The 27702-nt window shown below is 37.9% G+C and overlaps 1 protein-coding gene and 1 long non-coding RNA gene across 4 annotated transcripts in view; one reads left to right on the top strand and one right to left on the bottom strand.

Moving 5' to 3' along the window:
• Positions 1–27529, bottom strand: part of LOC106621529 (ubiquitin-conjugating enzyme E2 Q2) — a 30487-nt gene extending 2958 nt beyond the window's left edge. Inside the window, exons 1-4 of one of the 2 annotated variants that reach the window (XM_070110612.1) lie at positions 26083–27529; positions 7401–7517; positions 6822–7085; positions 6678–6752 (exon numbers count right to left, since the gene is read on the bottom strand). In XM_070110612.1, coding sequence (XP_069966713.1) covers positions 6678–6752; positions 6822–7085; positions 7401–7517; positions 26083–26244 — 618 coding nt within the window. In that variant the 5' untranslated portion in view covers positions 26245–27529. The remainder of the gene's footprint in view (positions 1–6677; positions 6753–6821; positions 7086–7400; positions 7518–26082) is intronic. The other variant, XM_070110610.1, reaches the window with a different exon arrangement.
• Positions 10359–12814, top strand: LOC118682455 (uncharacterized). 2 transcript variants are annotated; one of them, XR_004978290.2, is made up of 3 exons: positions 10359–11567; positions 11643–11883; positions 12247–12814. It is a non-coding gene; the product is annotated as an uncharacterized lncRNA (long non-coding RNA). The 2 variants fall into 2 exon arrangements; XR_004978289.2 differs by lacking the exon at positions 10359–11567 and having other exon boundaries at positions 11574–11705; positions 11789–11883.
• Positions 27530–27702: the final 173 nt, after the last annotated feature.

Raw genomic sequence — 27702 nt, 5'->3', positions numbered from 1 at the left:
GTTGTTGTAAACTATTGTACCGATATTCTCATTAATAAATATAGTTTAAAAAAACCTAAAAAACAAAGTTTATGTCTTATGTTTAAATTTTATTATCAGTTTACATAAGAAAAATTGGAAAACATGAAACAAATTAACAGATAAAAATGGCTTTTGATTTTTTCTTCTCTTTTCTTCTTCTTAAGGACCAGTAGTAATTGATACCTTTCATCCATCACTTTTAGATCTTGGTGAAACTGTATTTCCTGTTCCTCACTATAATTTCCTGTTTGCTCCTAAAATCTTAAAGTTTGCCAGCATATTTTTCACAATAGTTTGGTGCTTTATGGTTCCCTAGGAAATATTCGACTATTAACACAATACTTTTCCAAGCTGTTAAAGAAATTTTACGGGCTAAACATGTTGTTTCCAATGAAGTAGCTTTGCTCTGTGGTGGGGTATTATTTTATGTATCCACTTTTTTGAGCGAGTAAAAATAAATTGGAAAGTTTTCGTGTTTAAAAAAATACAATTTTTTATTTTCGTTTTTTCAAATAGGCAATTGAAATCGATGTATATGTATTTCCACTGTGCAGTAAGACAAATTTAAAATTAATTCCACTCAGTATATTTGTATTCTTTTAAGACCATGTCTCAAAGCAGCTTCGTGTCACTAAGAAATTGCAATACACTTAATTCTGTTTTTACACGGTAGATTGGTTCCAGAAAAAAACCATACATAACAAGTAAGGAAGAGCTAAGTTCGGATGTAACCGAACATTTTATACCCTCGCAAAGTCAAATGGTATACTCGTTTGAGATTTCTTTGTGGATTGACTGATATTTTCGGTAGAAGGTCAACTATAGGCACTGGGGTCCACATATTTAGTACTTAGGGGCTTGAACAGTTTTGGTTCGATTTAGACAATTTTTGGTCACAAGGTGGCATACTTTAAACGTATTATTCTCGCAAAGTTTTACCCCGATATAATCATTGTTGCTTGATATGCATAGTGGAAAGTGAAAGAATCAGATGGAATTTAAAATGGTGTTATATGGGAAGTAGGCGTGGTTGTAGTCCGATTTCGCCCATTGAAAAGAATGTTACGTACCGAATTTGGTTGAAATCGGTTAAGCAGATTTCAAGATATGGGTTTTCACCTAAAAGTAGGCTGTGCCACGCCCACTGTCTAATTTTGAACACGGTTCCTATAAAGTCATCTCATACCATCCCAGAGATAAAATTTAATGTCTCTGGCTTGTTTAGTACTTGATTTATCGCGCTTTTAGTAGTTTTTAACAGTACCGTTATATGGGGAGTGGGCGGAGTTGCCACCCGATTTCAACTATTTTCACACTGTGGGTAGAGGTTCTAAAAAAATTTGCTTCCAGTAATTTTGTTATTATAACATTAGCGGTTTAGGAGATATGCACATTAAACCTATTAGAGGCGGGACCACGCCTACTTTTTAAAATCATTTTAACTGCAGATGCCCCTCCCTAATGTGATCCTGTGTACCAAATAACAGTCATATATCTTATTGCGGAGCTTAGTTATGGCAATTTATTTGTTTTTGATTAATGGCGTTTTGTGGGCGTGGCAGTGGTTCGATTACGCCCATCTGCAATACCAACCGTCTCACGGTACCAAGAAACATGTCTACCAAGTTTCATAAAGATATCTCAATTTTTACTCAAGTTAGAGCTTGCACGGACGGACGGACGGACAGAATGTCACCCGGGTTTCAACTCGTCTCTTCATCCTGATTTCAACTCGTCTCTTCATCCTTATCATTTATATATATATAACCCTATATCTAACTCGATTAGTTTTAGGTGATACAAACAATCGTTAGGTGAACAAAACTATTATACTCTGTAGCAACAGGTTGCGAGAGTATAAAAATACATTGATAATCCCCCTAAATCTGTGCTATTTACAATTACTCTGACCAGTAAACGTATTTGTATTCACCAAAAGGGAATTCCTCTAAGTTTATAACATGAACATATTTTGCAGAAAATAAATCTGACAAATAAAATTTAAGTCCAAAATTTGCTAAATGGAATAAAATCGGGTAGAAAATTAAAAATTGTTTTATTTTTAAACCGTGTTGAATCAAAACCGTGTAAAAACAGTATTAGGTGTAACTCGCTTTCCCGCGTTCTGTATTTGTGTAATTGTTACCGTTGGAGCTACTAAGTCTATCAATGCTGAAGTTAACCGTTTTGATGCCTTTCATCACAAACACTGAGTCCATTTTGATAAAATCACTTTGGAGTAGATGTTTCCATCTCCCATTCACTTCTACTGGTAGACTGTACTGATTTTTGTGAATTTGGCAACATCAGTGCTTCATTGTGTAAAAAAGGACATTTTGTAGACTGTAAGTCGGGATATCTGCACGTTTCATTGCAATTAAAACCTTTCACATCTAATACTCAAAAGTAACAATCTTCAAAATTATTTGTAGGCTCCATCCAGTTCAAAGGAATATCGAAATCTAAACAAGACTAACAAACTTTGTGAGGGCCCCTTATATATCTAATTTATACATTTTAAAACCGAAAAATATAAACATAAAAAAATAAATTATTACTTTTTCTCTCTGACGAACTTATGTTTTAAAAGATAAGCCAAAGATTTTAGTATAAACATTCTGTAAATGAAACAAAGTACTAACATATGACAACTTATACCATTTCAGGTGTAAGTACGTCAATATTGCCAAATAACTGTAATATCAGATGTTCTGATTAGTAAGGAGGGTGAGAGTGGGGATCACGTGATGCTTGTATGCGCGAAAAAAGTGCGCAGAAACCTAATCATAACTGCGAAAATAAATTTTATTATGTGAGGATATTATTTAATACAAGTATTCTTGATCAGGACAATAAGGAAAAAATTATCGAATTATTGTATTGTCACCGGTTTTTGATACGTGTACGAAGTTTAAATTGAATCTGTTCGTGGATAAAAGTCTTAAGTCCACTCAAAAGGATGTGTCTTAACACATATACAGGTGAAACTAATAAAAGTTCTTAAAACAGTTGGGTCTATGAAAATAAAACTATCCTGGGTTGAAATTGTAAAGATAGCTAATCATACCATAAAATGAAATGCAATTATTGTATAGCATCCCCCAGTAAGTTTTTTGAATTTGCTGGTTTTCTTAAAATGAAAAACAAAACCTTTTTGCATATTTTATATGGATATTCACTTTCAATAAAACAACATAATTGTTATTTTCTTCTGATTAAAAAAACAAGGAAGAATGAAGCTTATTTTTATATCATATAATAGCTTAACGTTCTTATTGGTAAGTACTCCTACCCCTCTATTACCTTTGTAGAATAATATAATGTACTAAAAACGACAAGAAAAAATACCCTTTAGATTTGCATTATGTTGATAAAAACTAAAAACAAGTTTATGCGTTGTCGAGCATTATACTATGTACAATTGCAAGGAAAGGTCGAATCCCTTTATTCAATCCCCAGAAAATAACACAGTCGTAGAACAAGTAAGGAAGGGCTAAGTTCGGATGTAACCGAACATTTTCGCACTTTCGTTTGAGATTTCTTTGTGGATTGACTGATATTTTCGGTAGAAGGGCAACTATAGGCACTGGGGTCCACATATTTAGTACTTAGCGGCTTGAACAGTTTTGGTTCGATTTAGACAATTTTTGGTCACAAGGTGACATACTTTAAACGTATTATTCACGCAAAGTTGTACCTCAATATAATCATTGTTGGTTGATATGCATAGTGGAAAGTTAAAGAATCAGATGGAATTGAAAATGGTGTTATATGGGAAATAGGCGTGGTTGTAGTCCGATTTCGCCCATTTTCGCATTATAACTTAGAAATATGAAAAGAACGTTATGCACCGAATTTGGTTGAAATCGGTTAAGCACTAATTTTGAACGCGGTTCCTATAAAGTCATCTCATACCACCCCAGAGATAAAATTTAATGCCTTTGGCGTGTTTAGTGCTTGGTTTATTGCGCTTTTAGTATTTTTTAACAGTACCGTTATATGGGGAGTGGGCGGGCTTGTCATTCGATTTCACCCATTTTCACACCGTCAATAGGTGCTAAAAACATTTGCTCCCAGTGAATTTGGTTATTATAGCTTTAGCGGTTTAGGAGATATGCACATTAAACTCATTAAGGGCGGGACCACGCCCGATTTTTAAAAATATTTTAAATGCAGATGCCCCTCCCTAATGTGATCCTTTGTACCAAATGACAGTCTTGTATCTTATTGCGGAGCTTAGTTATGGTAATTTATTTGTTTTTGATTAATGGCGTTTTGTGGGCGTGGCAGTGGTAATCGGACCACCCATCTGCAATACCGTCTTACGGTACCAAGAAACATGTGTACCAAGTTTCATGAAGATATCTCAATTTTTACTCAAGTTACAGCTTGCACGGACGGACGGACAGACAGTCACCCGGATTTCAAGTCGTCTCTTCATCCTGATCATTTATATATACATAACCCTATATCTAACTCGATTAGTTTTAGGTGATACAAACAACCGTTAGGTGAAGAAAATTATACTCTGTAGCAACAAGTTGCGAGATTATAATAAAAGAATCTAAAGAAATTCAAACTGGCGTTAGGTCGGAAGTAATCATAGCAGTTATGCAGTGGTACGAAAGAAACTTTTCCTAAAAGTAAACGGTGTCAACGCCCCAAGTAAAACTCACCTGTGTTTCATAACACATTTCAAACTATAAACATATTACAAGTTATACATTAGCGGAAGAGTGCTGATTTACCATATATTCAGACAAGGGATATGGCAAAACCTACAACCACCCTATAAATATTCTCGGGCTCTTCTAAAATCGCTTTGAACATGTCAATCTTCATTATACCCTGAACAGGGTATATTAAGTTTGCCCCGAAGTTTGTAACACCCAGAAGGAAACGTCGGAGACCCTATAAAACATATATATAAATGATCAGCATGATGAGCTGAGTTGATTTAGCCATGTCCGTCTGTCCGTCCGTCCGTCCGTCTGTATATATGCAAACTAGTCCCTCAGTTTTTAAGCTATCCGTCTGATTTTGTACCTGCCCTTTTCTCACTAAGAAGCTGCTCATTTGCCAGAACGGCCGATATCGGACCACTATAGCATATAGCTGCTATACAAACTGAACAATCGGAAGCAAGTCCTTGTATAGGAAACTTTTTTATTTGACGAGGTATCTTCACGAATTTAGGCATGAGTTATTGTTTAGATCGGATGACTATAACATATAGCTGCCATATTAACTGAACGATCGGAGTAAAGTGTTTGCATGAAAAACTTTTTCATTTGACGAGGTATCTTCACGAAATTTGGCATGAGTTATTTTCTAAGGCAAGAATATCCGAAAAAATTGTTTAGATCGGATTGCTATGTCATATAGCTATCATATAAATTGAACGATCGGAGTAAAGTGCCTGAATGGAAAAAAATATTATATATATATTATAGCTTCGGTGCAACCGAAGTTAACGTTTTTTCTTGTTTTTATAACGCTCTTATTTGCTTCACCGGTGTTTGCATGTTCGTAACTTTTTTCTATGCAAGCGATAACTTGAGTAAGAATTGATATATCTTGATGAAAAGGTAATGATGGTACATATGTTCCTTAGCACCCAAGGAGCGTTGGTATTGCAGATGGGCGTGATCGGACTACTGCCACGTACACGCTATAATGCCATAATTAAGCGCTAAATTAAGATACCGAACTGTAGTTTGGTACAGGAGATCGCGGTAATAAGGGACACCTACTGCCTGAAATTTGTTTAAAAGTGGGTGCAACCCCGCCCCCTAAATGGTTTATTGTATATATCGTTCAAACTGCTGAAGCAATCTTAACCAGATTTGCTGCGAGGTAGTCTTTTAAGCAGTTCTTCATAAGAAAATGTGCAAATGGGTAAAAGCAGCTAATAACCACGCCCACTCCTCATATAATGGTTATGTTGAAAAATACCAAGAGTGTATAACTCACCAAATAAATGCGCCATAAGTAATCAATTTCACAAACAAGATGGTAGGGAAGAGCTTTATAGGAGGAAATGTAAAAATTAGAATGGCGTGGCATCACCAACCTTTAGGTCAAATCCTATATCTCAGGCACTACCGAACTAATTTCGATCAAATTTGGTATGTGAGGTTACTCAGCCATTCCTATCACACACTGTGGAAATGGGAAAATCGTATACCGACTATTAAACTAAGCACTTAAAGGCATCAACTATCCATGCTGTCATTTGAATAACACATTTACTCAAACGCATCCTTAAAGAAAGTGAAAACACCACGTGTAGCTAAATAATAAGTATGGTTTAAAATACTAAAAACATGCTTTTAAAGCACATTAAACTAAAAAGTGAGAATCAAATATTGCTAAAAAAATAAAAAGAATGCTTTTAAACCACTTCAAACTAAAAAGTGAAAAATAATTCCTTATATAAACTGACAGAAATATTGACCGAAAAATACTTGTATTATTGTGAGAAAAGCGTGGGATAGTTTGTGCTATATTTTTCGTATATCGAGCATATAACACTATATTTTATTCGTTAGCAGACATCCTCGAATTTAAAAATAGAAAATTTATTTGCCATACGTGTATGCGAATTATATATGTATAAATATACATATATACATATACACATATATGAAACTCACCTTTAAATAGTCTTGTCTTTGACTTTGTCGTAGTCTTTCTAATGTGGCCAGATGTTCCACTTCCATTTCATCCTTCTGCGAAACAAAAAAAAAATCATTCAAGAGTAATGATGTATATATTTAATTGGTTTTGTGTAAAGTTACCTCAACTTTATTCGCGCTGCGTCCGTCGTCCATTTCCAATGGTAGATCCTCATCGCCCTCACTCTCCTGCTCGCTTTCACATATAAGATCTTCTACCTCATCTTGATCGGAATCGATGTCCTCGATCTGATGCTGCGCTGCCGGCTGTTGATGCAATGGTGACGCACTTGGGGGTGGCAATTGAAACGGTATTGAGAGGTTATCGATATCGGGTGGCAGTGGGACATTGTGCAGGCGGCACAGTTCGCGTAGTAATATGCCAACCTACGAACGAACCAACAACAAGTATATAAATGCGTCAAAAGCGTCAAGCGAAGAGTACACCAAACTGATAAAACAAACAAACTCACGGATTAAATAAAAAAGTAGAATAAACACAAACGCAAAAGTGTTGTTTTTTCTGTTACACTGTTGCTAATGGTCGCAACTCCATATACTACATACTACATACTACATACATATGCATGTGTATGTTTGTGGGTGTACAACCATTTGCTTTGCCGGTGGTGCAGCTGTGACCATGATGTTTAACTAGGCGCTACTGGTTGTCTGTGTGAATTTGCTACAAAGTTCACTCACCTGATTTATAACATGATTATCACGTCCATTCGTATTGCTAAGTATTTGTACGGCATTTGTTACGCTTGTCTCTTCACTCTCTGCAAACCAAACGGGCGGCGAGGATGGATACGTTTCCTGGAAATAAGCAAAAAAGAGGATATAAATTATGTAAAATTATAGATTAAGTAGATAAGCGAAAAATTTATTTAAAATGCATAACAAAAGATGGCTTGGATTTCTTCATATATAATATGTAATGTTGTTATCAATATTCACACGACAAATTTAATGACCAACTCAATCAATATTCGAAATGTGTGTGAAGAAGACAGTAAATTTTCTTACCAACATCAGGTTAAAACAAAAATACAACGAAAATTGTATTCTCACTATGATGATAATACCAATTAAAAAATTTTTGTTTCAATAAATCTGGTATGTCGTGAAATAATAGAGTTTTGAAACCCAATACCGTTATAATTAATGTATTGCTCGTTATTGTTGGCAAAATTTTTAAAACAGGTCGTTAAAATTAAAACTTGTTACCCATTCAATTTGCATTTTATAAAATTTTGACAAGAGAGGTGAAACAGAGCGGGTCTCTTGCAACATGTTGCTACAGAGTATAATTGTTTTTTTCATCTAAAACTAATCGAGATAGATATGGAGTTATATACTTGTACAATGTCGGACAAAACTAAAGCAAGAAATTTACCGTACTACCATTTAGCTGCATATAATTTAGTTACTATTATAAAATTATTATTTTTTTAAATTTTATTTCTAAAAAATATACATTTTTATTGATGTATTAAAAAAACGTAACATTATTATTTATTTTTCACTTAAATATGACTTAAAAGTTAACAATACATAAGATAGATACGACAAAACTAAAGAACGTTACATATAGTAAAAAAATAAAAGTATTTGTTGTTAGTATGTGGTGGCATATTCATTGTTTTTTATGACGGCTTCACATCTTCGTGGCATAGATTCAATTAAATTGTTTACATGTCTTGAGAAATGTTTTTCTATGCCCGTTCGACTTGGGTAGAGAGTCCTTGTTTTTACAATTTTCCTGCTGAATTTTCCGCACTACACTTTCCCATAGATTCTCTATGGGATTGAGATTAGATGATCGGGCCACTTCAAAACTTCATTTTATTGGAAATAAACCAGTCCTTTACACATTTGGCCGTGTGCTTCGGATGTTATCGTGTCGGTAGTTCCTTTTTAACGGCATTTCCTCTTCAGCATAAGGAAGCATAAAGTTTTGAGGTATGCAAATAAAACGATCCTTTTGGTCTTCGTTCCAGCTTTAATTCACCCATTCCTTTAATATTGTACTCGGACTCATCAGAAAAAAATACACTTCTCCATTTTGTAATACTCTAGTTAGCGTGAGCTTTTGCAAATTTAATCCGCGCTTTTCGATTTTTGTGTGAAATGTATGACTTTTTGACACTTCTGCCTGTTATAAAGTTATTTTCTACAGTTCGTCGCTGGATGGATCTGCACGAAATATTTAAGTCCAATTCGCTCTGGATTGATCTAGCTTATATAAAGGGATCTCTTTTTATGGAGCGCACTATGGTCATATCCTCACGGCTAGTAGTTTTACGTGGTCTGCCACCTCCATGAATTGTGGTTAGGGAGCCCGAAGAAAGAAAATGACATAATTCTTGAGACAATGCTGTGATTAATTGTGAAGTTTTTCGAAATATTAGTTACTGATTCACCGTTTTAAAATCGCTATTAATTTTTTCCCTAAATATTGCTGAATACTTATTACGCGCCATTTCACAAATGTTTTTTTTTATTACAAAGCAACACCATCGGTTGATCAGATATCCTAATGAAACTTGGTACACGTGTTCCTTGGAAAAAAAGTGATGGGCGTAATCGGACCACTGACACGCCCCAAAACGTAATTAAACGAAAATCTATAAAGTAACATAATTAAGCACTAAATTAAGATATAAAATTGTAATTTGACACTGGGGATCACAGTAGCAAGAGGCACCTGTAGGCTAAAAATTAAATAAAAGGTATGGCCACGCCTTCTAAGGGGTAATGCACATATCTCCTAAACCACTTACGGTACAACAAACCAATTCGCTCAAGACAAATCTTTTATGCACCCCTACACTGTAAAATTGTTGAAATCGGGTGATACCCCGCCCACTCCCCATGTCATGGTTCTGTTAAAACTACTAAAAGCGCGATAAATCAATAAATATATACTTCCGAGACATTAAATTTTACATCTACGATGATACAAAAGGACTTTTTAGGAGCCGGAGTCAAATGGGCATAGAACCGCCCATATTTCGGTGAAAACACATGTCTCAGGACCTACTCAACCAAATTTGGTATGTAATTCTATCTTGTGATTCCTATATTTTATTGCGAAAATGGGCGAAATCAGACCACAACCACGCCTACTTCCCATATAACACAATTTTAAATTCCATCTGATTCTTTCACTTTCCAGTATGCTAATCAAGCACCAATTAACGTATCGGTATAAAACTTAACTTATTAGCATTGCGATCTCATAATAAATATACCGACTCCGGAACAACGTTTGTAAATCCAGCAAATTTATTACCAAAATAATGGGTCGATTCGCGCGAAGCATCATACAAAACTCCTTTCAGCGATAAAGTTCAATTTTGGTTAAATGGGTACATTAATGAACAAAATTGTCGCATTCGAAGTGATGATACTATAATCTACAAGCCATTGTTTAGACGCCATGATATTCTCAAAAAGTCACTGTTTGGTGGGCTCAATGGGCAGAGAGAATCATTGGTACACATTTTTTTAAAACTAAAGCAGACCAATGGGGAACGCCATAGAGCCATGATTAATGACTTTTCCATAGCTGAATTGGAGGATGTTGATGTGGACAACCTTTGGTTCCAACAAGATTGCGCTACATATAGCCAACGAAACAATCAATTTATTAAAGGAAACTTTTGGAGAGCGCATTATTGGTCAAAGTTAGACATTTTAATTTTTATGTCTACGCCAAATTTAATATTAAATTCAGTAGTAGATTGTACTGTATAAAATCCTTTGACAGCTTCCTTCGTAAGTAAAGCCGTTATTTAAGGTTCAAACTAACATACTCACTTGAGCGTAAGCATTCTCACCATATTTGATCGCCCGACTGAAACGCTGTACTTAAATTACAAAATTCCTGTTATAAAAAAGATATTAAAAAGCACCACACACATAAGTACATACATACCTATATGTATATATGTATTTGAGTTTTAATTTTGCCAATATGTGTGTACAAGTATTCAAAAACTATAGTTAAATTTATAAACGAGCCTAAGTATATACTGAAAATTCAGATGGAACATGGTGCTTTCCATTTTGTAGCAGAAATGAGGACACACACAAAACCAGACCAAGGAAAAAAACAAAAGTAAAAAACGTGCAAAGTAATTTAACCTTTAATTAGAGCATTGAACCGGACCGAGGCAGAAAGTGCAACGAATCATAATTTATTAAACGCCGCAACACAAAAAATAAAATCACTACAACAATAAAGAAGCAACAACAAAAAATAACACAACACATCTGGCGAAAATATTAACTGTAAAAGGCGAGCGAAAAACACCATGCTAAGAGAAACAACATGTAATAACACCCACAAAAAGAACATACGACAAAATAAAAATAGCAACAAAGCTACACACATACACTGAAACAATGCGTAATTAAAGGCCTACAAGGAAGGGGTAAAATAGGCTAGATGAAGTTGCCAGACAGGTAGCCAGACGGGCGAGCGGCAATACGTACGTATATAAATATGTATAAACGAATCCTAAGATGGTGGTACGAATTGCAGTTAGTATCAGGGATATGTAAAGGATAATCCAAAATGTAGACAATGTCACCTATTTTTTTCCTTATGTATAAATCGAGCTACAAAGACCTGCATTGCTTTGTAAAAGTCGTAAGAATGGAAAACAATAAAAAGCAGCCTACAAATATCTGTAACCAGTGAGCAATTCAGGTTTGGTTTCGGTGCGGACTGAATGTATTGTGTACAGATTTCATACAACTAAAGATTAGAGTGCAATGTCAAGGAGCGTTAGCAACACAGCTGTGTAAATGAAAAGAGAGAAAAATCGAATCTAGAGAGCAAATGCAAGAAATTAAGAGGTAAAGGAATATTTATTATACATGTATGTGTATTATATTGTATATATACGTATTTTTCATGTCACTCTCACTTAGCCATTATCTATATAACATAACGTAGACTACAGTGGTTCAGATCTCATTTTGTTAATTCATGTGGTGAATATTGAAAATAAACAAATTTTAAACACTTCTATAATAAAACATGTATTCAAACTTAATTTATTTTTATAATACCAAAGATTTTCAGTTGCGCACAACATTTAAATCTTTCGCAACCAAGTACCAATTTATTGTTCTTTAACTGTTAGCCAAACTTGTGTGGACGAAAGGTTGGGTAAGTATTGTCATGAAGTCATTTAACAGTAGGCTCAGGGCAGGTTCTTTATGGAGGATGTGTCAGTGTTAAACTAAAACACTACAATATCCATAAGACAAATGTCCAAGCATCTTTCTAGATTTGAGTCCAGTAAGGTATTTATTGATCTTATGTGAATGGCATAACGTACAATTTAATTTAGTTTAGTGCCTCGTTTTGTGTAAATAGATAGAATAGAATATCTTTTATATTCTGGCGTCACACAGAAAAACTTAGTCACGACAAAAAACTTCGAACCCATCCCTTCTTAGATTTTAATTTTAATTCCCGCTAGTACACCTAGATGTTTGAATGTTTAAAATCTAAGATATTTTATGACAGGACAGTCGACAAGGACAAGAACAGCAAGGAGACAGAGGTGTTGCGACCTCTTCACATGCTACTGAAAGCGAAGACTAGGAATTTCACAACTAATTTCAAGTGCACGGTCGGTAAGATCAAGGCTATCAGAATGCCTTTTTTTTCTTGATATGTCAACGGGTAATTTAATTAAGGAAAAGGAAGTGTTTGAGTCTCTATTCCATTTTAAAATTCATCCAGAGATCAATCTCTTCTGTGTTTTCAAAAGGAAGGAGGAGAATAAATAAACAAGCCAACCGGTTCATTGTAGGCGAAGGGACGAGGAGGAAAGACGAAGGAACCGTGCCCGCTTTGTGTTCTTGTTCGTAACAGCAATTCTATTAATGGTTGAGAGAGCGCTCGGTTTCAAATGAATCTACAAGTATACCATTCGTTCAGAAATTTTAATTCTGTTATCTATTTTTTGTATGAAATTTGCAAATATGTATGTATGTATGAAATATTTTGGAAAATGGTAAATAAGGAGAAAATTAAGATACTCTAAAATATTCAATTTAAATTTTTAATTCCGGTATTAAATTTAATAATATACGAGTATACATAAAAGAATTCTAATAAAAATGGTAACTTTACTTTCTTATATTTACTTAAAATATTAGAATGCTTTCATATTTATTTCTTTTAACCGCAAAGAATTTAGTTCGAATATCATTTTATTTAAAACAAGAATTATAATTAATTCAAGGATGTTTTAAAATAAATAGAAAAAAATATGGAGTAAAAAAATTATGGATTTTTAATACTTAAAGATTATGAAATTCCTGCTATAAATTTGGTCTTGAAAATATTAGTAACAGGTATTCAACACATTCTGGTGGATTAGGGAATTTTCGACTTAAGTATTTCTTTGAAACTATTATGCGGATAGGTATAATGCATATTGTTCTACCACATTCATTAGTAATTTATTGCAAGCAGAATGTGAGACCATCATCCCAACATACAAATGAAATATGCAACACACTCTAAGCGTCGCGTAGTCGAACCGCACAAACATTTGCAAAAATTGTATGAAAAGTAATGACAGAAAAACTCGATTGAGTGGCTGGACTCTATTTGCTAGTGTGAATGCACAGAGCGACATCAGAAGATAATTTGCCGATAATGAGGGCCAAAAGAGTCCCCATGTAAACGCAGTATTACAATCAAATAGCACTCTTCCGCTTTGCTGCGGAATATAATTCCACGGTGTCCCCCCCCCCCCCACTAAAAATGCAGAGTATATTTTTGTTCACCTAACGGTTGTTTGTTATCACCTAAAAAAAATCGAGTTAGATATGGGGTTATAAATATATATAAATGATCAGGTTGACGAGACGAGCTGAAATCCGGGTGACTGCCTGTGTGTCCGTGCAAGCTGTAACTTGAGTAAAAATTAAGATATCTTGCTGCGCACATGTTCCTTGGCACCATAAGAAGTTTGGTACTGTAGATGGGCGTAAATGGGTCACGCCCGCTACAACGCCATTAATTGAATACTTATAAAAAGTCATAACTAAGCACTAAAATAACATATACATCTGTTATTTGGTACAGAAGATTTATTGGGGAGGGTCATTAATGGTTGAACATTTTTTCAAAAGCGGGCGTGGCCCCGCCTCCTAATAAGTTAAATGTATATTTCTTCTACACCATTCAAGCTATAAAACCTAAATTTGCATAATTTTGACACTTTCTTCGACAGTATGAAAATGGGTGAAATCAGATGATAACCCCACCCACTCCCTATATAACGTTTTTGTTAAAAACTACTAAAAGTGCGATAAATCAATAACTAAATGCAACCGAGATGGCACAAGGGGGTTTTAAAGGAACCGTTGTCAAAATTGAACAATGGGCGTGGCACCGCTTACATTTAGGCGAAATCATGTATCGGAACTACTTGATGAATTTCAACAAAACTTGGTACATAGAATTTTTTTAACAACTCATCTTACAATGAGAAAATGAGCGAAATCGGACTACAACCTCGCCTATTACCTCACTAGCACAATTTTAAATTTCATATGATTCTTTCACTTTTCAGTATACAAATCAAGCACCAAAGGACATATAAGAACAAGATTTTGCACAAATAGTGCTTTTAAAGTATACCATCGCAAGTCTTAAAATTGTTAATATAACTGGTTAAGCCCCCAGTTACGAAATATGGGGACCTCACCGCCTGGTGCTAACTTTTTACCGGAACGGTCCACCTGTGTGATATATTATTATTATTATTGATATATTACAATTCCCACAACAGCCGGTTCTGCGATACCGGAATTGACCCGGTTTTTATCCGGCCAAGGGCTGTTATTTCGACGATCTAACCCTGTTTGGATCGGTAAGTTTTAGATTAAGTTTGTCGTCACTGGAGCAACGCCTAGCAGCAGGGTTGCTCCGTATCCTCCTGACCCGTGCTGGCATCGAGTCCAACCCGGGCCCCGAGGTATTCTACTGCTGCGTATGCGCAAAAAGGCTCCATCCAAATTCCACCTCGGTTAGGTGCAATACATGCAATGGATGGAGCCATCTTAAGACCTGCTCGGGCCTTAAGACACACAGGGAGTGGACCACGAGTTACGTGGCCCCACTCCAGTCGAGTGGCCAAGATAGGACCTCCACGGTCCTAAGGAGCTCACATAGACAGCATAACTCCCAATCTGACCAACCTCCCCCCCCCCAACCTTCATCCAGCTCCAATCCTCGTGTGAGAACCACACAGCAACTCCTGGTTCCTCGCACAGTCTGTTCCGTGTGTCAGACCATAATACGCCGGAATGTCACATCAGTCAAGTGCAATTCTTGTACTGGCTGGTGTCACTTTCTGTCGTGTTCTGGCCTGCGCACCACACGAGAGTGGAGTGCGTCGTATGTTGCCCCATGCTGTGGGAGTCTGCCCCCGCAATCACAAACAGTGGCGTCGCCAACCAACACCATAGTGCGACAACCGCCCATGCGGATAGCACAGCTGCAACAACCACCACCTACACGCACCCCACTCACCCCTAGGATCACGACTGGACACCCGCGACAAACGCGACTCTTACAATTTAACTGCAACGGACTCCAGAGCAAGATCGAGGAGATAGTTGCATTTATGAGCCGGGAGCGCGTAACGATAGCTGCGATCCAAGAAACCAAGTTAAACAGCCGCTCAGATCTTCTGAGTTGTGCAGGTTTCAACGTTTTACGTAAGGATCGCGAGCGGGATAATGGTGGAGGCCTAGCCTTCATATTGCACAACACCGTGCAATATCGTCTAATCGATGTTGACATCGACCGCAGGGACACCACCCTAGAATGTCAGGGTATAGCTGTCCGGTCAGGCGATGTCGAGCTCGAAATATTTAATATATACATCCCCCCAGTTACATGTTGCCCAACAGGATATCACCCGAATATAGATGCGCTACTTCGTGGTGAAAACCGTCTGGTGCTAGGCGACTTTAACGCGCATCACGATCTTTGGCATTCCTGCCTGTCAAACGATCGTAGGGGGATGGAGCTGGCGGAACAGATAGACGATTCGACATTCTGCACAATGAACGACGAAGCCCCCACCAGAATTATGGGCACCTGTAATAGCTCGCCAGATATTACCATCGCTAGCGGTGGTCTGATAAATAGTATAACCTGGCGACCTATGCTAACTCTTGCATCAGACCATCTGCCCATAATTATCTCGATGGAGAAACCTCCTGACTTTATTTCTGTGGATAACCGCACCTATGTTAACTTTAACAAAGCTAACTGGGTCGGCTTCACAGAATTTACTGAGAGCACCTTCAACGCACTATCCATTCCTACGGACGTCATCGTTGGCGAGCGTCAATTCCGCAAGGTGATCGCTGCTGCTACAGCTCGCTTCATACCGGCTGGAAGAATAGCGGAACTCCGCCCTAATTTCCCAGCCGAAGCTGTATTAGCAAATGACCGCGACACCTTACGCCATGCCGATCCCTGTGATCCCCGAATAAGGGATCTCAATTTGGAGATTCGGCAAATGGTAAACCATCATAAGCGGACAAAATGGATAGAGCACCTGAAGTCCTGCAACCTCTCCACCGGTGTGAGTAAGCTTTGGACTACTGTCAAGGCCCTGTCAAATCCGAGGAAACATGACGATCAGGTTGAAATTCAATTCGATAGCCATGCCTCCTCGGACCCGAAGAAGTGCGCGAGCTACTTTAGCCGGCAGTTTATACTGCACCCTTCGACCGACAAGGCCAAACGATGTGTTACCCGACGGCTGCGCAAAATGCCAAAAGACTGCGCACCACTTACTTTCACCGATGGGGAGGTTCAGAATGTCATCAAAAAGGCGAAATCGTCTAAATCCATCGGCCCTGACGGAATAAGCATGCTGATGTTAAAACATCTAGGCCCAACGGGAGTAAACTACCTCACCAAGGTCCTCAACCTGTCGATATCCACTCTTCAAATACCCGATGTGTGGAAAGTCGGAAGAGTGGTCCCACTGCTGAAACCCGCCAACAAAGGGGAGTCTTATCGCCCGATAACTCTCCTTTCCCCAGTAGTGAAGACACTTGAGGCCTTGTTACTCCCGTCATTCACCCACCACCTGAGCCTAGCAGACCATCAGCATGGCTTCCGTAAAGTGCACAGTACCACCACAGCACTTAGCGTCATAAACGCCCAGATAGTTCATGGCCTGAACCAGAAGCCACCCTGCGAGAGGACGATCCTCGTAGCGTTGGACTTGTCAAAAGCTGTTGACACAGTCAATCACGCAACGCTACTTGAGGACCTGGAACAATCAACGCTCCCTCCAGGGCTGAAGCGGTGGACCATGAACTACCTGAGCGGTCGACACTTCCGTACTATTTCGAGGTCAAAACTCCAAACTCAGGAAAATTAAACAGGGGGTTCCGCAGGACGGTGTCCTCTCCCCGCTACTGTTTAATTTCTACATTTCAAAACTCCCCCAGCCACCAGCGGGAATTTCAATGACCTCGTACGCAGATGACTGTACGATATTGACGTCGGGCAATGGAATCGATGGCATGTGTTCAAAAGTAAACGGCTACCTCTCCGATCTTTCTCGCTTCTTTTCTGCAAGGAACTTAACACTCTCCCCCACTAAATCCACAGCGACCATCTTCACCAATTGGACGAAGGAGTACAGACTGGACCTGAACATTTCAGTCGATGGCACAAAAATTCCGACAGTAAATAACCCTAAAATTTTAGGCGTCACTTTGGACAGTCTGTGCTCTTTCACTCCTCATACGACCGCGATAACTGCCAAAGTACAGAGCCGCAACAAAATCCTCAAGTCGCTTGCCGGCAGCTCATGGGGAAAGGACAAAGAAACGTTGTTGGCAACATACAAGGCAATCGGCCGGCCGGTCCTCAATTATGCAGCCGCAATATGGTCGCCTGGATGCAGTGACATGCAGAATAAAAAGCTTCAGACTTGTCAGAACACTGCACTCCGGACTATCACGGGGTGCCTCTTGATGTCCCCAATCGAACACCTACATAGCGAGGCCCGTATGCTTCCGGTTAAGGAACATAACGAGCTCCTCTCCAAGCAGTTTCTGCTGGGATGTTTTCGCAGAAACCACCCCTGCAGACGCCTGCTTGCAGCGGAGCAGCCTCCTAGGAACATTAAGAGGTCCTTCCTTGACTACGTCGACGACATCAGACAGCACGCCGACCAGACTTCGGACGCAACTAACTTCAGACAAGCACTGACCGCCATTCACAGTGGAGCCATTAACACCTTCACCGACTCCCTTTCAGTGAATGGCGTAATACGAGTCAAACCACCACCCATTGCAGACACAGAGCTCGAGTTGCCTCGCGAATCTAGAGTGACCCTCGCGCAACTTCGTTCTGGATACTGTAGCAGGTTAAACTCCTACCTATCCAGAATAGACCCTGACATACCAAACACATGTCCTGCATGCAATGAGTCTCCGCATGACACTAACCACCTCTTTGCATGCCCAACAAACCCCACTCATCTAACACCCCTCTCCCTATGGTCCGACCCCGTCGAAACAGCTCGTTTCCTGGGCCTTCCGTTAGATGACCTCGACGACAACGAATCTAGAATTTATCACCCAAACGGGGATTAGATAATCGTTATAACAACAACAACATTATTGCAATTCGGAAGGATTCTCTTTCTGACAATAATATGCCCCATATACCTTATCGAAATATTTTCGAACTTCCGGTTTATTTAATACCGCATATATCGGCTAATATCAAGTAAGCTATTTCAATAAAATTAAGTGGATGTTTTTTCCTTACAATGCTTCATCTTTGTGCCTATATACATAAATTAGTAAAATCGGGTGAAAACTTGCCCTAGCTCTTATATAACAAATTACAGAATTTTCAAATATTCGTTTGATTTTACACCACATATGTTGGTGATGGTATGTGAGGTACTTTACGAACTCATGGATTATTTTATTCTGTTAGTGGTATGTTGTCTTGCCAAAAATAGATAAAATCGGGTCAATACTACCCCAATCTCTCATATACCTAATATAAGATTTTCAAACATCCGGTTGGTCTTATGCCATATATATCAGTCAATATGTAAATTATCTTCGCAAAATTAACCTAACATATAATATTGGATATACTATAGTTTAACGTATGTATATATATATACCTATATGTATAATTATAGTTTAATGCCGAAAATGTGCTAATTTAGTCTACGAATACCTCAACTCCCAAATGCTACCTATATTGATTTTCGTAATTCTAACAAACCTTATGCCAAAAATGTTGTTCAATATGTGTATTATACATTAATAAAATTGCTTAAAAATATGATCTCAAGTATACCCCGGAAATGTTAAAATCAATTCAATCAGCCCCTCCCTTTCTCTGTCTCCAATATAGCCTGTGTAATAATTTTAGACTTTCACCTGACAAAATGTGTAATACTTTAATAAAATCAAATGAAGAAGTTTTCTTGTGGGAATATGAATAAAATTAGTCTACACTTTGATCAAACCCTATGTATCCCTAAAATAAGGAATTGCGATCTTCTGCTTGACGTTTTCACATCAACTCATTATATTAAATTTAGCTTCTTCAGTTGAGTTTATATCCCATACATCTCATTTGAAGATGATTTTAATACAATTTTCGCGTCAGCTAATATAGTAAAATATAGTAATAAAACTAAGTGACTATATGAGCTATAATATAACTTAGTAAGATACAAATTTGATTGACGATTTAGTCGAAGAATGAATGTTGAACTGTTTCGCAAAATTTTTATACTCTCGCAACCTGTTGCTACAGAGTATAATAGTTTTGTTCACCTAACGGCTGTTTGTATCACCTAAAACTAATCGAGTTAGATATAGGGTTATATATATATAAATGATAAGGATGAAGAGACGAGTTGAAATCAGGATGAAGAGACGAGTTGAAACCCGGGTGACTGTCTGTCCGTCCGTGCAAGCTCTAACTTGAGTAAAAATTGAGATATCTTTATGAAACTTGGTAGACATGTTTCTTTGTACCGTGAGACGGATGGTATTGCAGATGGGCGTAATCGAACCACTGCCACGCCCACAAAACGCCATTAATCAAAAACAAATAAATTGCCATAACTAAGCTCCGAATTAAGATACAAGACTGTTATTTGGTACAGAGAATCACATTAGGGAGGGGCATCTGCAGTTAAAAAAAAATTTTAAAGTGGGCGTGGTCCCGCCCCTAATAAGTTTAATGTACATATCTCCTAAACCGCTAATGTTATAATAACAAAATTCACTGGAAGCAAATGTATTTAGCACCTCTACCTGCAGTGTGAAAATAGTTGAAATCGGGTGGCAACTCCGCCCTCTCCCCATATAACGGCACTGTTAAAAACTACTAAAAGCGCGATAAATCAAGCACTAAACACGCCAGAGACATTAATGTTTATCTCTGGGATGGCATGAGATGACTTTATAGGAACCGTGTTCAAAATTAGACAATGGGCGTGGCACCGCCCACCTTTAGGTGAAAACCCATATGTTGTTGTTGTAGCGGCAGAATTCTACCGAGTTGACAGTCCTTGGCCGGAATAAATCCGGGTCCGTTCCGGTTACGTAGACCCGACTGTCGTGGGAACGGGATCTTGAGATCTGCTTAACCGATTTCAACCAAATTCGGTGCATAACGTTCTTTTCATATTTTTATGTCACAGTGCGAAAATGGGCGAAATCGGACTACAACCACGCCTATTTCGCATATAACACCTTTTTCAATTCCATCTGATTCTGTCACTTTCCACTATGCATATCAAGCAAAAATTATTGTATCGGGGTAAAACTTTGCGTGAATAATGCGATTGAAGTATGCCACCTTGTGATCAAAAATTGTCTAAATCGAGTCAAAACTGTTCAAGCCCCTAGGTAATGAATATGTGGACCCCAGTGCCTATAGCTGACTTTTTACCGAAAATATCGGTCAACATAGAACAAGGCGGCAAGATCCACAAAGAAATCTAAAACGAGTATACCATTTGACTTTGCGAGAGTATAAAATGTTCGGTTACATCCAACTTAGACCTTCTATACTTGTTTTTTAACTATTTTTTTAGTTAGTAGTGTTAATATAAAATTAATTAAATTTCATTATGATGCTGTTTGACATATTGCTACAATTCAATAGCAGAGCAGATAGCCTGCGTATATTGCCGCAGAATCATAACTATCACTAGAGAAGTTCATATAGAGAACCACTGAGAATAATTTTTCTGGTCCTGCTAAATAAGCGAAGTCGTTTGTCATCAGCTGTTGTTGTTGTAGTGGTTATCTAAACTCGGTTTGGGTAATAAGGTGCAAGTTAAAATGACAAGGGACTCACTAGTGAGGATCGCATGCTCTCTGTCAAGGAGCATAGCATACTTCTCATGTTTTGGGTCTACCGTCAACTGATTTCGATGACAGTTCACTTATTACTTTTTCTCAAGCAGGGTCTGAATAATATTATTTACAACAACTATGCACCAAACCATTACAGTTGGATGGTGACTACGTTGAAACCTTGGAATAATAGTGGTTGCGTTTTTGGAAGTTTTAGCATAGATTTTGTCATTTTGCTTATTAAAAACTTCTTCAACAGAGAACATTTTTTAATCTGTAAAAAAGACACCCCGCGAGGACGATCACTTCTCTTTATGTCCTCAATTGTAGATGTTTGGGAAAACAATCAATAGTACGGACAACAAACATTCTCGAAGTATTAAGTTTTTTGAGCAGCTTATAAATAACACCTTTTCAACACTTTTTTAAGCAATCACCGCACCACGACTTTCTTTAGCTCCACACTCCATTCTTAATAAGTGAAAGCAAACCCTGAACTGATAATCTTAATTTAGCTTAAGTTTTAAATTAAGATAATCGGTAAGGTTTGTCATCATTAGAGCAACAACTAGCAACTGGGTTACTTCGCATCCTCCTGATCCATGCTGGCATTGAGTCTAACAAGGGCCTGGAGGATTTTGGAAGGAGGAAGAAGACAGCTTAAGACAAGCTCAGGTTCTGAGACAAATAGGGAGTGGAACACTCGTTATATGGTCCAATGCTGCCAACGCACAACTGCACATAGTTCGCGAACTGCACCTCCACTCCAGTCGAGTGGCCAACAAAAAACGTCTACGGTCTAAATAAGCTTAACTCAGCAGCATGACCCCCAGTCGGATCAATCGCAGATCAAATTGTCAAGGCATAGGTATCCGGTCAGGCGAGGTCCGGCCTGTCAAACGATCGTAGAATTATAGCACCTGTAATAGCTCGCCCGATATTATCATCGCTAGCGGAGGTCTGATAAATATCATAACCTTGCGATCTATGCTATTTTTCGCATCAGACAATCTGTCCATAAATATCTCGCTCGAGAAACCTCTCGAGTTTATTTCTGTAGACCATCGCACAATTATTAATTTTACCACAGCTTACTTGGTCCTTCACTAAATTTACCGAGAACATCTTATCCACACTTCCCATTCCTACAGACGTAATCGTTATCGAACGTTAATTCCGCAAAGTGATCGCAGCTGCTACCGCTTGTTTTATTCCGTCTGAAAGAATCGAGGACGTCCCCCCCGATTTCCCAGCCGAAGCAGCACTTTTAGCAAACAAGCGCCCTCCGATCCCTGTGACCTCCCTATCAATTTCAAGATTAGATAACCATGCCTCTTCGGACCTGAAAAAATACGCGAGCTATTTTAGCCGACAGTTTTCACCCGCCAATCTAGAGATTCTTATCATCCGATAACTCACCTTTCCGCAGTAATAAAACCACTTGAGGCCTAGTTACTCATGATTTTCAATCACCAACTGATCAGACCACCACAGTGCTTAGCGTCATAAACGTCCTGATAGTTCCTGGCCTAAATCAAAAACCACCAATCTGTGAGAGGACGATACTAGTAGCATTAGTCAAAAGCTTTTGACACAGTCAATCACACAATGCAACTAGAGGACAGAGGACACTAACAACACCACCACATCCCTCCAGAGCTAAAGAGGTGGACCAAGAATTATCTAAGCGGTAGTCAATCATCCGTACTATTTCGAGGTCAAACAGCGGGTTTTGTAGGGTGGTCACCTCTCCCCGCTCCGATTTAACTTCTATATTACGAAACTCCCTAAGCTACTAGAGGGAATTCCCATCATTTCATACGCAGTTGGGGGTGACAATGGGATAGTGACGCGATTATAAAGCCTTTCCTATTCAACCGTCAACCTCACCTACATGTCGGTACACCCTGGCGATAACAAAAGCGGCTCTGGCGACCGATTGGGCGGCATAACCCTACTAGCCAGCTTCTAAAAATAAATGGCAATTTGACAGCTAGAGGTATAACAAGCTACCACGTGGTTGGAGTTCTGCCCTGTCGACGTAGGGCTGACAACCCACTCGGCGGTAATTACTTGTCATGAAAGCAACACAAGTGCCTCGGAGAAAACCCAAAACAACGTTGACGACCGCAAAATTCGAAACAAGGATAATGATTGAAAACTCGGCTGATGGAATACAAGGACTATGCTACAAGCTGATAAAATTAATAAAAATCACAGCTGAACTTGCAAAATGTGAGATGGACCTCGTGGCCCTCCAAAAAATACATTGGAAAGACTTTGGAGAAATACGAAAAGAGAAATAAATTAATCGGGTAGATGCGGCACTGGTTTTTGGACTTATTTTTGATAAAAACAAAATAGTAGGCTTTGAGCCAGTCAGGGGACAGACTCTCAAAATTGCGCGGTTAAGGGCCTTATAACAAATTAACATTGATATCAGCATATGCCGAAGATGATAGCGAATGTGAAAAAGACTCATCCAAAAAAACAGGGAAATATGACACAACTATCATCCTAGGTTACTTTAATGCCAAAGTAGGCATTGAAAGTTGCAACAGAAATGTAGCCGGTAAACACTCACTTCATGAAAAAAAAAATCAAAAACGGCAGATGCATCCGCAATTTTGCTAATTTCACAACAAAAGTCATTGCGACTGCGTTTCCTCACAAGAAAATACACAAAAGGACGTGGAAGATACCCGGAAGCAATGAAGTGTATCAAATTGACCACGTTCTTATCAATCGCCGAAGAAAAAGCTCTATAACCGAAGTGCGCAGTCTTAAAGGACCCAATTGCGAAGATGATAGCTATTTAGTAAGGGTAATACTACGACATAAACTCTCGAACGTGGGAAAAACCAAAGAAGTTAAAAGAAAAAATTGGAACACTATCAGACCAAAATTGACGAAGAGCTAAAGCAACAAAAATCATCCGAGAAAGAATGGAAAACTTTAAAAACCCGATTACAATTGCTGCAACACATACACTTGGAAGTGAAACTAAAAACAAAAACACGGAGTAGTTTAATGAAGAGTTTAGAAGGATGATAGATTTTAAAAGTGAAGCAAGAAAGAACTGACTTCTTAAAAAACCAGAGAATCATTGAGGAAAGAGCTGGAAACCCTGTGTACAAGTTTTAATGACAAGCAATCCCGCAAATTTTATAGAAAAATTAAGATAGAGAAACGCGGACTGGCGAAATGCTTATTTATAATAATGCTGGCGGGTTTGACACACGGATTTGAGCATGATGCTTCGGAACAACGCAATGCCTCACCTAAAAAACCAGAGAATCATTGAGGAAAGAGCTGGAAACCCTGTGTACAGGTTTTAACGACAAGCAATCCCGCAAATTTTATAGAAAAATTAAGATAGAAAAACGCGGACTGGCGAAATGCTTACATATAAGTATGGGCTGAACCCTTCAAAGAGACGTTGAATGCTGGCGGGTTTGACACACGGATTTGAGCATGATGCTTCCAAACAACGCAATGCCTCACTGTCTAAATTAACAACAGCGATGAATGCAAGAAATACGAGATGCGATCAAACGCATGAAAAACTTCAAGTTGCTGGGAAGGATAATATAACAGCTGAACTCATAAGAAACGCAAGCATTCTGTTCATTGAAAGAATTCATCACTTGACGACAATAACCTATAACAGTGTATCGCTGCCAGACGATTGAAATATAGAAATAATAATAACCATTCACAAAAAAATCTATAAAGCAAACTGCAAAATTTACCGTGGAATTTCCCTTCTCAACACGATATACAAAATATTTGCGAGGATTGTGAATAGAAGACTCATAAACCATGCAGAGAAAATCCTTCGAGTATATCGATGCGGATTTAGACCCGGAAGGTCAACAGTAGACAAAATTTTTACCCTCAAACAGTCCATGAGTTCTATAGTTATATATATTAGTAGGATCCATCCATCCACATTTCAGAAATGCAAACTACCAGAAAAACTTACTAGAATTGTAACGATATTCTTACGCAAAACTATATCAAAAGTAATGATGGGAGTAAGTCCGAATTCTGCAGAATTAAGTCTGGAGTAAGACAAGGAGATACGTATCATCCACAATATTCAACATCATGCTGCAAAAAGAACTGAACACATATTAAATAGATCTACGTAAATATTTGCATAGACGGACGACATCGCCATAGTCAGCAAAAACATCCATGCCCATTCCAAAAATTTCGCTGATGTTGAAGTGGCAGCTGGCTAAATTGGCCTAAAAATAAATGAAGATAAAACGAAATAATGATGATGTCCAGAAAAAACAAAACAGCACCAAGAGTGAAAATTGACCAATACGGATTTGAAACTGTAAAACATGAGTCTTGAAGATAGAATACAAGCCGCCAAATAGGTCTCTAATGAAACTGATCAAATCAAAGCTACTCAATAGGAAATGGTTAACTACATATATAAAACTATCATATGACCAGTTTTGTGCCACGGGATAGAATCATGGACGCTATTCGAAAAGGACAAAACTAAACTACAAGTCTTCGAAAGAGAGGTCTTAATAAAAATCTTTGTAACAATAAAACAAGATGGCAAGTGACGTATAAGGTGAAACGATGAGCTAGACCAGCTTATAGCCAGAACACTGCACAACAAGATTCCTCCTGATGATACCTGCATAGTGAGGTCTGGATGTTTCCAGTTAAGGCACACTTCTCTCCAAGTTGTTTATGCTTAGATGTTTTCGCAGAAAGAGTTTACAAATTCATTCAAAAATAGCTTCCCCGAAATCGATACATATACTTACATACATATGTATTTATAACTATATGCATCGGCATGTTAAACATAATATATTAGAATGATGACAGCTGTTATACAACTTAATCAAATTTAATAAATAAATCATCAATTCCGTCTGTAAACTTATGTGTATGCAAATGCGTGCTTATAATTATGAACATTACTTACCGTAATGTTTGCGTGAATATCATAACGCTTGCCATTTTTGCCTATGAAGCGACATGTCAATTCGTCAACACTGGAATTCAGTATCTGAAAGCGCTCGTGGTTTTTTGTAAATATTTTTTCCAGTGTTTTTATTTCCAATTTTAATGTGTTCAAACAAGCCATCTCGAAACTGTCAGCGTCACTGTTTGCACGTTTACCTCGTGTTGTGCAATTCAGCTGGATAAACCAACTATAGACTTTGCAATACACCACAAAGGGGGGTGTCAAAGTCACTCCTTTTCGCTAAAACACGTCGTCTACTGTTTGTAGCTGTTGTCGTAAATCTGGATGATGTTATTCAGCTGATGCTGAAACTACAGACAGTTAGTTTTCTTTCCTTTTGTCGCTATATAGTTGGTATTTATAATTGAATGTTTGCTCTATACTTTCGGTTTTTCACTTTAATAAATTAACTTCTAAATTATGAACGCACTGACTGATGCTGGGAAGCTCGTGTCTGTTCGCATCTCGAGTATTACGCAGTGTACCTTTGACGATTCGATTTGCGCCGACGAAACGAAAGCACAAATCTGTTGCCAAATTCAGGCAAGAAAGAACCCAGCAGCGGATCGACTAAAATACGGGTGTAAAGGGCATTCAGGTACACTGCACTTTTTCATCAGAACCGTAACTGTCGTCACAAGCAACGTCAGCGTCAACCTTAACGCTTATATCTCTGTCGACTGCGCAGTAAGAGTCGTTTAATATCGTTGTTTCAGGTCAAATTGGGGCGGATTTCACTTTTAAATATATTTTTTTATTCAAGACTTGTTTGGTCTAATCACATGAAAACACTAAAATTTACAAATATTTAACACTTTTAGTAAATTATAAATTTTCCTCTTTTTTTACAATAATTTTATATTCGCTTATTGTTCCATTTAGTAATTTTGATAAAGCACCTTTAAGTTTTTCTGGCAAAAAAACTTTATGAAACGAATTTAATAAAACAAGAACTCAAAATCGACCACCAAAGTACGAAAGTATAAGAAACGATAAACGACGACATGAAATGTACTTTGGGAGAAGAGGGAAAAATTGCAAATGATGAAATCGAAGCGAATCGAAGGAAATTACCGAGCATTAACTTGGAATTGGCCACAGTGGTCTACCAATCCCTTCGCACTGCAATACCGCTTATGATGTCTCTTAACCAGACTCCAAACATCTATCCCTCACACCGTACGGGATCCTAATTCTATTGTTCATACACTTTTTATATATCTTTTATTTCTATATTTCTTTATCAATTGAAATTCAAAGCTATGCAATTAAATTATCACATTTTTCTGAAAAAGTTATTCATTTTCAATTATCCACACACGCAATCAAAGTTTCCACTTATAAGAGCACATCAGATTCACAGAGCTATGAAAATTAACCAAACCGAAAAATCACTTTCGCCAACAAATACAAGAAGCAAAGTGAAAGAAGGAGGGCAAAAAATTACCAAAAGGAGAAGACGGAGACGACAATTGCGACGCGACTTCGGCCTTACCATATTGAAAAATTATCAGTTCGCTTTTTTTAAGATAATAACTAAATTCCTTCTTTTGTTTCTTACTTATAAAATATAAAATA

This window comes from Bactrocera oleae, chromosome 5 (assembly GCF_042242935.1).
Source record: "Bactrocera oleae isolate idBacOlea1 chromosome 5, idBacOlea1, whole genome shotgun sequence".
NCBI lineage: Eukaryota > Metazoa > Arthropoda > Insecta > Diptera > Tephritidae > Bactrocera > Bactrocera oleae.
The sequence above is the reverse complement of the archived record's forward strand: the minus strand, read 5'-3'. Positions and strand labels throughout refer to the sequence as shown.